This window comes from Scaptodrosophila lebanonensis, unplaced genomic scaffold (assembly GCF_003285725.1).
Source record: "Scaptodrosophila lebanonensis strain 11010-0011.00,11010-0021.00 unplaced genomic scaffold, SlebRS2 tig00000131-arrow-arrow-pilon, whole genome shotgun sequence".
Classification (NCBI taxonomy): domain Eukaryota; kingdom Metazoa; phylum Arthropoda; class Insecta; order Diptera; family Drosophilidae; genus Scaptodrosophila; species Scaptodrosophila lebanonensis.
The window spans coordinates 1,638,907-1,651,153 of NW_022060584.1; the positions used below are offsets into that span (position 1 = coordinate 1,638,907).

At 34.4% G+C, this 12,247-nt stretch overlaps 1 protein-coding gene across 1 annotated transcript; it reads right to left on the reverse strand.

The window, feature by feature from the left end:
* Positions 1-854: 854 nt before the first annotated feature.
* LOC115629079 (cullin-2) lies at positions 855-9,217 on the reverse strand. Its single transcript, XM_030525395.1, has 8 exons — positions 9,017-9,217; positions 8,655-8,885; positions 7,512-8,589; positions 4,094-4,211; positions 3,925-4,031; positions 3,487-3,855; positions 3,297-3,410; positions 855-1,376 (listed from the first exon to the last, which is right to left on the reverse strand). Exons 1-8 carry the CDS (start codon positions 9,133-9,135, stop codon positions 1,245-1,247), a joined length of 2,268 nt encoding a protein of 755 aa, XP_030381255.1. The 5' UTR covers positions 9,136-9,217; the 3' UTR covers positions 855-1,244.
* Between the last annotated feature and the right edge of the window lie 3,030 nt (positions 9,218-12,247).

Consider the following 12,247-nt stretch of genomic DNA (forward strand, 5'->3'; position numbering starts at 1 on the left):
TGCTTAAATTTTGCTATTTTTTAGCCTAATGGGAAATTAAGATATTTATTTGTTCCCGACATTTAACCCTTTGCATTCTTTAAATATCACACATTTAATTGATTTTTTGATAATCAAATATTGAGTATCTTTTAAAAATATAAAGAAAAACTGATCTGCTCAGTTATGGTTGGTACGTCGAGCTTTTACTGTCTTTGAGGTAGAAGAAGTGCGCAGACAGACGGATTAAATTCCATTTAGGTATAATTAAATCTAAGATTTATCAGCTAGTCTATTAAAAATATGAAGCAAATTTCGTCTGCTCAGTTAAATTGAAGGCAAGCACTTACTGTCTCTGAAAAAAAGGGTAACAGACGGACGAACTAAGTTAAGGTTAGCATATACTGTCTCTGAGAAAGAACGGACGGACTAAATACCATTTAGATCTAATCTAAGGCGTATCATATATCACATATTAATACTTAAAGCGCTGTTAAATATTTACATCTTGTAAATATTTGTATATGGCTATTATAAAGTGATTTATGAAATATCAGTTCGAGTACATTTTAAAAAAGCTTCTTTATTCACAAACCTTGCCAGTCATTATAGTGTAGGCATCAGAAGACAAAGGATTTACATTTTGTTTTTTTCTTTTGTGTTGTCTTTTATAATTTCATTTTTTATTACACTTTCTTGCAATTTATTTGTAGTCTGTGTTTGTCTGTCTGTGTGTGTGACCCGGGAAAATAGGATAGATTAGAATAGAATAGAATACAACACAAAACATACGTTTAACTAAAACACACGCACAGTTTGTTAATAAAACACTTAATAAACTAACTAAAATTAAGAGTTTTTAGTTAAAACAAACATTTAAAGAATTAGTTATATATATATTATGTATGTATGCATGTATATATAAACAGAAAGTCGTTTACCTTAAGGACATACATCATTCCAGTTTTACTCGCCAAATTAAACAAACAATTTAAGTCGAACATCTCCAGACTATTGTTTATCAGACAAAAGTTGTGTTTTTGTAGCTGAATTTGCATTTTGTTGTTCCTCATATAATGGGATTATAATCGTGATCTATGGTTGTGGTTGTGTGTGGGTGTATTGTGGGTGTATTGTGCATTCATGGATGATAGTCATGATGGGTGATTTAGGAAATTTAACAGAAATAAGTCATTGGGTGATTTACAGCAATATGTGGGTTTAATTAGTGTAAGTAATCTCTATGCTGCCCCCCTCGTTATAGTCTAAGCCATATAACTATATTCGTCGCCCGAATTCGCAGTACGTTCTATATATTGTTTATCAATTAGTGACTCCACACATTTCTTGATCATGGCGATATTGGGCGTAAAGCTAACTTTCGGTAAAGAGAGCACCTGGAAAGAGACAAACAAAGTTTTGATAGAAATACAATTAGAGATGAGTTTATAGAAGCTTTAAAAAGTTCGCAAAACGACTTTTCTAATAAAAGTTGTCAATAATACAGGTTTTTTATAATTCCCATATTTTGAAAACAAATATTAAATAGTAATGAAGTCCATACTCGAAAAACCATTGATAGCTATAAGTCAAAATCAAAGAAACCTATTTTTGACTTTTGTGAATCCTGAGAGTTCTAAATAAAGCTTGCCAGACATTAAAAAAAGATAACATATCAGAAATCAAGCAAAGATACATTAGGAGTATCGAGAATAATTTATTCTTGAGAGAAAATATTTATTATTGATGACCAACGAGTAGAACCCAATTTTGAGTCCATGAGAAGCGGACTTGCTCGTTCTATTCAGAGCAGAATCGAAATAACAATCAGACCTAAGCCTGAAATGCAGGATTAGTGGCTTTCAGATAAAGAAAACTGTCATATTTATAGATATTAGACTATAATTATAAATGAACTTTTGAACTTTTTAAAATTAGATCTATCGAAAGAATTTAAGGTATTATATAAAAACGAAGTGTTTAAACGCTGAAGCTCGACATGTTAAGAGGAAAGCCATAAAAGCCGTCGAAGAATTCATTCAAATTAAATTACAAAGGAGAGAGTTAAACTTGAAAAGTTTGTTTATGGGAGTGGCTATTCAAAAACATTTCGTTTTCATTAATTAAATTAATCAGATTATTAATTATTAAACAAAGTATGGTTAACATCACTCAAAGAAAAGGTTCGAAAAAGCATATTTTAGACAAATTTAGAGTATCTGATAGTTTAAAGATAAGGGAACAATAAATTTCAAGAGCTAATGAAATAAAAATCTTCAGAAATCAGAAATAAACTGAAGTTAAAGAAAACTACAGCGTTAATTAGCTTTTTTGGAATACATTGAAAAATCAAAGAAAACTATATTCTTCAAAAATCAATTAAAGTTATGGAAAACTACAGCTATAATCCTTTTTGGTCCTCATTCACGAATCATAGAATCCTAAAACATAATTTAGTTCGTAATATAAAGTAGTTCGCAATGAAGAATGACAGAAAGCTAAGAGATGACATTTTTTCACATCTTATTTGGTTAACATTAAAGAATCATAGAATACTAAAAGATATGATTCTTCAAACATCAATTAATCTGGTAGAAAACTTGAGCTACAATGAACTTATGTGGCTAAAATGGAATAATCTTGGAACGTTACCGGACGATTATCTAAAATTAAATTACATTAATTCAGTTATAATCATGTTATGTGGTTCACATTAAAGAACCCAACAAATGCTAAGACATGATTATTCCAAGATTTGTTTGAGTTCTACGAAGCTACAGTTATAATCATCTTACAACATTGAAGAATACTACAAACGCTAAGACAGGATTTTTCTAAGATTTTTTTAAGTTATACGGAACTGCAGTTATAATCTTTATTTTTTGGTTTACATTGAGGAATCCTACAAATGCTAAAACATTATTATTCTAAGACTTATTTGAGTTATACGAAGCTACAGTTGTAATCATCTTACAACATTGAAGAGTACTGCAAACGCTAATACAGGATTTTTCTAAGATTTTTTTAAGTTACACGGAACTACAGTTATAATCCTTATTTTTTGGTTCACATTGAAGAATCCAACAAATGCTAAAACATTATTATTCTAAGATTTCTTGGAGTTATACCGAGCTACGGTTATAATCATTCTTTGTGATTCACATAATTTTTCTCATATTTATTTGAGTTATGCGGAGCTACAGTTATAATCATCTTTTGTAGCTCATATTGAAGAATGATAGGAAGTTAGACGAAATGACTCTTAAGGCGACATGGTAATTAAAATGATAAAATCAAAAACTTAGTACTAGGCTCACCTCTTGAATCAATGCATTGTGCTTCAGCACTTTGCGCGATTTCATAATACGCACAATGGCAGCTTGCAGAAACAGTTTTCGATCCTCATCCACAGAATTGATGGTGTGTTCCACCTACAAACGATTGAAGATTAACAATTGATCATGGTGAGATGGCTTCTTTTTAGAATGGCCTCAGTGGCAGCCTTACCTCCTGCGGTGTTTCCTTTTGCAGTGCCGAACTAATTTTAAACTTCGTCCGCTTATTTGTATAATCCATATTTAATTCGATGCGCGTCTCGCCGGTGAGATTCTCTGAGCTGGCATTCAACAGCTTGGACTCAATCATGGGCTGCATGTGCTTCTGAAACGTTTCGTCGTTCAACTGCAACGTATTCTGTATCTCACGACAGCTCAGGCTGTCGCACGTTTCGAAGAGCAGCATGACGGCCATCTGGTACGTTTGCATGGTCACAATGTAGGATTTTTTCAAATGGCTCAGCTTTAGCTCACCATGACACATGTGATGGAGCCAAGTGAGCTTCCGACCACTGAATAAATTGTGGTAATAGTCCTCGAACTAATCGAAGTAAAAGATTAATTGAATTAAGAAGTGTCTGTTGTGAAAAGTTAAGGCAGAGTGACTCACCATTTTAATCGATTTCTCAAATTCCTGTGGCACCGCAAAAGGTATAACTTGGGTGGACCCCAACGGCCAAGCGCCTGCCTGCAGCACTTTAATTGAGAGATTGATGCCTATTCGAAGAGATTCTACATTAGTTATTGATTATTCGGGAATAGTTTGCATTAAGACTTGCCCAAATCGATGCCGGCATCTTTTAAGTGATTGTTGAACTTATTATTCAAGTCAGCTGATACTGAAATATCCGTAAACATGCGATGCAGCTTGTTAGTGAATTCATAGCCGCACGCTTGCTGCAACAGACAGTACAAACGATTTAGGAGATATATTAAAAAGCGGAGCGTAAATAACAAAAATAATTAAGGCAGCTGCGGGTTAAAATATATATATTTGATTGATTTTGTAAATGCACTGATGACATATCTTATTATCACAAAATTATTATTAGAATCTATAGGTTTTTTTTTTTGTATTTTTAAAATACTTGGTAGCGATTTTGTAAAATGTATATTATTCCATTACATACAAAATTTTGGACTACGAGCGCTTTATTCGATCGTTTTTAGGGTGAACTGACTTTGGCAAATGGTAACGAATTATAAGAAACCAATAAGTACACAGAAAAGTTTATCTTTAAACGATCGTTCTGATGTCAGTTATTTAAATAAGCTATCAGCTATATGAATAAGACAAGTCGAAATAACTCTTGCGGATCAAAAGTTCCTGATGTTCATACAAACAGGCAGATTTTAGATGATTCGTGATTCGATTAATGAGCCTTTATATGATTTCTAAAAAACATGATTTGGTGTTCTTAACTCTTATGGTTTAAATGTCCTCGCTGTCGCATATACCTAAATACATATGTATGTTTATATATTTAAGTATAGTACAATATATTATGGTATGTAGCGTTTATAACAAACTTTATTCCAAAAATGTACAACAATTATTTCGTTTATTTAATTAACATGAAATACATGCATTTGTTTAATTTTTAGATGTGAAATATTGTTGGCAATGACGGTAATTTCCAGTTTATTATTATTAAATTATATATACAGAGTATTTAACAAAACTGTACAGCTTTACCATTTGTCTTAAAGCAAGTTCTTCAAATTGACAATACTATCGATCCAATCAATGTAGTAAGAAACCCTAATGAAGATAGACTCGGCGTCAACGGTGCAGCCTTTTCCAGTCGAAACAACCCCCACCAGAATCCCGAGGCACGAAGAATTTGGATGGAGTAAGAACAAAGGTCCACCAGAATCACCCATACAGGTACCACCAAATCCTTGTGCTCCTTTTGTATATATTTTCGAATCACTAATAAATTTTGATTCCTTTTTGTCAGTTATATTGTTTGACACTTCAATCATATCAACTTTATATAAAACTGATGAGGGTTTGCCGTCTCCGTTCTTGCCCCATCCAGCTGCCGTTAAACGTTCACCCGTTAATGGCAGCGCAATTGGAGCCAAACATGCCGGTTTTACGTAGCGGCTGAATGTGGCATACCGTTCCAACTCCAGCACGGCTATATCATGGTGAAAATCTGGGTAAAAGCTAAAGTTTGGATGCATTTTAAATTCCAGCACATTTATATCCTGCGTGGCAGCGTTATCCCTTGCCTCAAGATCGTGTGTGCCCAGACGAACAACAAACTTTCTGTTTGGTTGCAAATGGAACGTTAATCGCTTTTAAAAGAGCCATGTAGTAGGTACTCACTTATCATTTTTTTTACAGTGTGCCGCGGAGATAAGGAATTTTGGATGAATTAATGTGCCACCACAACGATTCCATTTTATGTTTCGATCGCCCACCCTTCCTGCAGCGACCGAAACTAAAAAGCGAATTTCGTTTGAACTCGCTTTCTCGCCATTATTTATAAGTTCTTCAGGTGGACAAATATCCTTACTTTCGCTGTATTGTTGACACACTTAGAAACGAAAATTCAGAGATAAAATCACACCATTATGTATTTCCCTATCTCTTTTAGCACACCTCGTTCAATGGTGGTGTTGAAGACAGGTTTCTCCGACATGACGGGACAGCAAACTCTCGTGCCAGATCTATTACATGGCTCGTCAGACTCGAATTTGCATTCATTGGCGTATTTGCAAACTCCAACGTCGCATGTAAAGTCTGCATTAACAGTAGAGCCAACAACGAGACCAACAAGCAACCACAAATGGTTTACGTCCATATTATAATACACTCCACAATAAACTAATCACATCAATTTTTCTATAGCATACAGACATAACCGAACGAAATCGCGTTTATCAATGCCTGGAGTAGAGTGCGTGAGCGTGAGCGATCGTGAAAAGCTAACAGTACATTTCGTTAACGTGATGATTTTCAAAAAGAATGGCTATTTACTTATTTGCGAAGCTTACATTTTGCGTATCCAAGTGTAGTTATAGAGTAGCATCGCTATATCTATCTTCTTGTGAATAGGCAAATAAATGAACTCGAATAATAACTTAACTTAGACACAAATCCGATCTGAACGTGCGGATAAGGACCCTTAAAAATAATAATTAAAATAAAATTTAAATAGTATTTATTCTACAGATACGTAAAAAAAACAGACGAATTCATGACCTCCTCCTTTTTTGAAGTCGGTTAAAAATTGTTTCAAAATCAGGGCACCCGACTTCAGCTTTTCGACTTGTTATAGTCTGTACTTAAAAGGTATAGACCCCACAAAGTAAATATATATTCATGATCAGCATGTCAAGATGAGTCGATCTCCGAGACTAAAAGTGCTAGGAACACAAAAATAGAATCCCAGATACCCAATAATAATACAAAGTACGAGTGCATTTAAAAATTTTCTTACTTCCAACCACTCCCCCGCTATTAATAGTTTTCCATAACTTTCGTAATTCTTGGAATGTTGTACCGAAATTGGGCAAATAGTTCCAGTTATTGATTGTGTGTCCTCATGTCATGTCCCCATGTGTGTTCATCCTGGTAGATCACATGTAAAGGAACCTCTACCATTCATTTCAACTAATTATCTATTTAGAAGCAGATTAAATGTTCAAATCAATGTAGTTTCGATAGGTATAGACGATAGGTATATAAAACTTGACTTATATCGAATATACTGTCTTTGGAGTAACATTGCCAATTATCGTATTATGGCCATAACGTTATATAACGATTAAAAAACTCAACACGAAAGTTCCCACATTTAAGGACATAAGTTTTCCAAAGAAATATAATATAAGAACCAAAGACACATACAAGCTATTCTTATACTCTGTACTTAAACGGTTCTATAATGGTATTTTAGTTTTCTGCAATTTGAACCTTTTAACAGAGAAAAGGAAGCATTTCCGAACACCTCCATCTCAGAGACTATAAGAGCTAGAGACAACTAGAGAAATTATGCAGAAAGATGCCCCATGGGTGTACGCACAATAATAAAATATGGTCATACAAGTTTCAAATAATCATTTTCTTAATGAAGAACTAAATTTATACATAAGAAATAGCGTGGATCAGATTTAGAAAACGCTTAGCATCTCTTGTGAATTCCATAAAATCATAATTTCAATAAAACAGTAATTCCCACTCACCTTTAATCTGTTGATCATGCCTTCCTCTGCATCCATACTCTGGCTCTGCTCGTGTATCAGCCGTTTGGCCAATAGTCTGCTATAAAACTTCTGATAGACATCCTTGTCCTCAATGTATTTAAATATGGTTATGTTGTTAGTCAGTTTCTGATCAATTTCCGCTTCGCAGGTTTTCGATTTTTTTAACAGCGTATCACAGTATTTGGCGACATATTCGGCGCTGCGACATGGTTGTCGTTCACTCGGACGTCTATTGATCACACTGGCACAGGCCTTGTCGAGGGCGCTCAGGAACAGGGAATCGTTCTCAAAGACGGCGGCGATGAGCTCCTGATATTTCTGATGCACTTTCAACATGTTCTCCACGAAGGCAATATGTATGTTCTCGCCCTTGAGCGCATTAACAGTCTCAAGACCCTCGTTCTTGATGTGCTCCAAGAAGGTTTGTATTAGTTCAGCCTTTAAGTTGTCGGGTATGGGCTTCAGAACAATGTACATGTTGCGCAAGTCCTGGCGCCGCTCCTCGGAAACCATTTCACGACACTCGGAGTATATGAAACCCAAACGATCGTTGATAAACTTTTCCTCGCATTGCTTTCGCAGCTTAGCCAGCGAGCTGACGTGCAGAAATTTCTTGGCCCGCTTGCTTTCGCACTCTAGGATCTTGATAACCTCCTGCATGTATTCCGAGACTGTGCAGCGTTGCAGTAGCTTGTTGGCCTCATTTGTATAGTATGCGCCGCTAGCCTCCAGCATGGGTGCCTCAAACAGGTCCTGGTAGAGTTTAAGCGAGCCGGTCTTTTTGTAGTCCTGCACCTCTACAAAACTGTGAATGACGCCATTGATGGTTTGCACGCGATGCCAGTCCAACGTGCCATTGCTGGCTCGATCCACAGCTATGCCTTCGAGTATGTGACGCACCAGCTCCGATGCTAGAAACTCCACCATGTACACCCGCCAAATATCCAGACCGAGCTCGCCAATTTCCATTTGCTCGGCTGCATCGCTGGATAGATTGCCGTAGAAGGATTCCGTGTCGGTGATCTTTTGTTTCTTAATGTGCTGCTGATTCAAATAGCTGCAAAGGAATCAGCATCAATAAGATGTAGAGCAGACTAAGAACCTCTCACTCCTACTACTCACATGTACAACTGATGCAAATACTTGATTCCCTGGCTATACTCCATCCACGTGGTATAATAACGCTGCAGCAAATCCGACGTGGCTTTGTTATCCTTCTGGTCTTCGCGCGTGTCTTCCAGTACCTTTCTGGTCAGCATCACCTGCACATGCGATTCGAGAAATTCTTTGGTCTCGTTATAAAGACGATCGGCCATCGGCTCTGGCTGTGCCACGCATAATGTGTAGACATCGCTATAAAATTAACAAAAATCTGTATATTTTAGCAATTCACTAAATATACATATGTACATTTGTATATGCATATGTATGTATGTATATGTGTCCATCACACTTTTTGGCAACTCATGCTGTTTGCCACTTACCTGAAACTTGTGTTCCAGATGGCACGTTCCACCTTCCTTAACGTTATCACCGACTCCGCAATGCCACGCAAACGCGGCCAGACTTCAAAAAATTCCACTACTTTGGGTTTTAGCGACATTTTTTCTGTGGGGTGCTGAGCTCCTTACGTACTGGGGTCGTCTTTTTGTATGTTGATTGGTTGGTTGGTTGGGGCTACAATTTTGTTTACTTCCCGTAAATGTTTCTATTTGGTGAAAAAGTTCAAATATACAACATTTACATTTGTATGTAAATGACACACACACGCACACATTTACATAAGAAAAGAAAATTGGTTGTGCTCTTTCTGGCAAAGCTTTTCAATTCATTGCCTGTATTGCTATACAAGCGAGGACAAGTGTATGTGCGTTTTAGTATAAATTTAGTGAAAACTGCGCCGCCAATTTTGATATACCCCCTCTCCTGCGGTGCTATGCAGCAGCAGCAGAAGCAGCAGCCACCACCAGCAGCAGCAGAAGCAGCAGCCACCAGCAGCAGCGGCAGCAGTAGCAACAACAACAACAGCAGCAGCACCACCAGCAGCACCAACAACAACTATCAGCTATTTTATTTGCTCAATGTCACTAAGCGCCAAAAGCTGCTGGCCTTGACCTCAATTGTGCACACCGCCTTGGGCCCATAACTTACACTTTTAATCCGTTTTTATACGTAAGTTTCAATTATTTTGTAATTGCTTCATTTATACTTAAAAATATATTAAACAGGGCTGTTGATATTTTTAGGGTTGCTGATATTTTTCTTCAATTTATCGATATATCGATATTTGGAGAATGCGATATGACACAACTGCGTGCTGTTACCGTTGGTGCAATCGTCTCAAAACAGATGTTTTTGTGATATCTTAACGGAAAATGCGAATGAAATATTAATTATTCCGCATGCAAAGCAGATATTTACATAATCGTCGAAAATTCGAGCTGTGTGTGAAGCAATTAAAAATGCAGCGGTTTCATAATTTAAAATTGGAATTGAACTTGCTAATGAACTAAATATTTTCTTCTTCTCTAGGTAAAAATTGTTGCCTATCGGCCATCACTGGCCATATGGTCGAATAAGCATATCAGCGAGCTTTTTGTGTGCAAGTGTCATGTTTAACCCTTAGCTGGAACATAACCACAATTCATGGCACTGTTTTTTTTGTTCCGTTGATTTAAATAAAAATTTGTATTTGGTATAGTATTTAATATTTTCATTTATTATTTATTTCGCTATATTTTCGCTAATTATTATGTTCGTTTCGATTTGGAGTTGACAAATGCTTTCGAAATGTTTTTCGTTTTAAATAATAGAAAAATACAACGGCTAGCTGCACTTTTAGTATTTACTTAGTGATTAGTTCAATAAAAAATTTGTTAATAGCTTTAAACACAACACAGACAAAAAGGATAAAAGATTAGCTTAATCAATTTGCTAGGAATTTCGCAATCTGCATTTACAGTAGCATATTCGATTTATTTATATTTTATTTCTTATTCGGGGTGTTTCATTAACCAGTGGGCCAATTATGCTTTGACTTTTTCGTTGATTGTCATGCTTTTAGCCATTAGTATAAAACAATGATTTGCGTATAAGTATTTGTGCATAAACATAAAGTACATTAGTTACCAATTTCTTCTTTGTTTTGTTTACATTTCTTTTTAATATGCTTGCTGGCTATGTAAGTTCGTTTGTTCGTGTTTTACTAATTCGTTGAAGTTCTCTACTAAGCATGCTCTTCTATATATGCGTATGTATGTATGTGTATTCACGTTTAACTATGTATGTATATTTGTATGTATAGTAATGCTAGTCTATGTTATATGTTGTTGTTGTTGCTTGCGATTGGTACGTTACTAATGCTATGTTTAAGTTCATACGTTAACTATCCCATAATTAGTTAGTCAATATTTGCCTTCAATTCGTGTTTATTGGCTGGGCCTTATCCAATTGGTATCAACTCACACTATGCAACAAAATTTGGAAAGCATTCTCGGCAAGGGTGTGTTTTTGCTTCCAAAGCTCTTAAGAAACAATACAAACTCGACCTTAAGGGCACATTAAAAAGTACAAAAATAAATAAATAAATAAATAAAATAAATAAAAAATAATATTTTAAAAATATATATTATATATAAATTACAATATTAAAATATGGAAATATAATTATATCATAAAGACATAAATATTACACGTTTAAAATTTATAATGTTTAGTTTTGGATACTTAAAAATGTTAAAATTTAAAAAATACACTGAAAATATGAAAATTTAAATGTTTGAATTTGAAAATTATAATATCTGAATGTGTATATATAAATTGTGTTTTAAGTTCAATTATGTATTTTTTAAACGAAGTGAATTAAAATCTTTTTATATTTATTTTTTTTACTAAGATTTTATGCTTCTTTACACTTGTTGCTTTAGAAAATTATTATTCTTTATTATTATTTCTTTCTGCCTATGAAAAATATAACCTTTGATAAATGTATTTACTAATTTAAATCTGCGGAGCTCACAACCAAACAATTAAGTTCTACGTTTTTATTACGGAATTATTTTTACTTTTCATTTAAAGCTGAAGTTTACCTAAATTAAAAATTTTTATTAATTAAAAAAATTATGTATTTAGTTTAGCACCAAAATACAAAAATAAGAAATTGTTAGTTTCTTTTAAAAATAGTTTAAAAATATATAAATAACTAAATAAGAAAAACATAAATTAGAAAATTATAAAATAATTATAAGTTCAACAAAGGGTACAAAAAAAGTTCAACTGCTTTCACATAAATAATTGTTTTTGTTTTTATATAATTTTAACATTTAAGTTTTTCCACTGTTTAATTTTTGAAAATTTTTCTTCAATGATTATAGAAAAAAAAGTAAATTGGGCAGATATTTTGCTTAAGCTGCGAATTTGACGATTATGTATAGTGTTCTTAAAACTACGCGAGCACTACAGTGAACATTGATTAAAGGAAACCTTTTTAAAGATGGTTTTCAAACATAATATACTATGGAATGTAAAGTACCCTCGTAATTTTGTTGCATAGTATAAGAGATTTATAGTACAATATGTACATATGTACTACTTGTAAGTAATTCTAACTTTAGCTTTTCTGGCTGCTGTTTGGACTCGCTTTCTAAAAAACGTGCTCGCTTGTGGGTTGCATTTGTGTGGTGGGATACGGATTTGTTCTTTCAATATTGTATGTA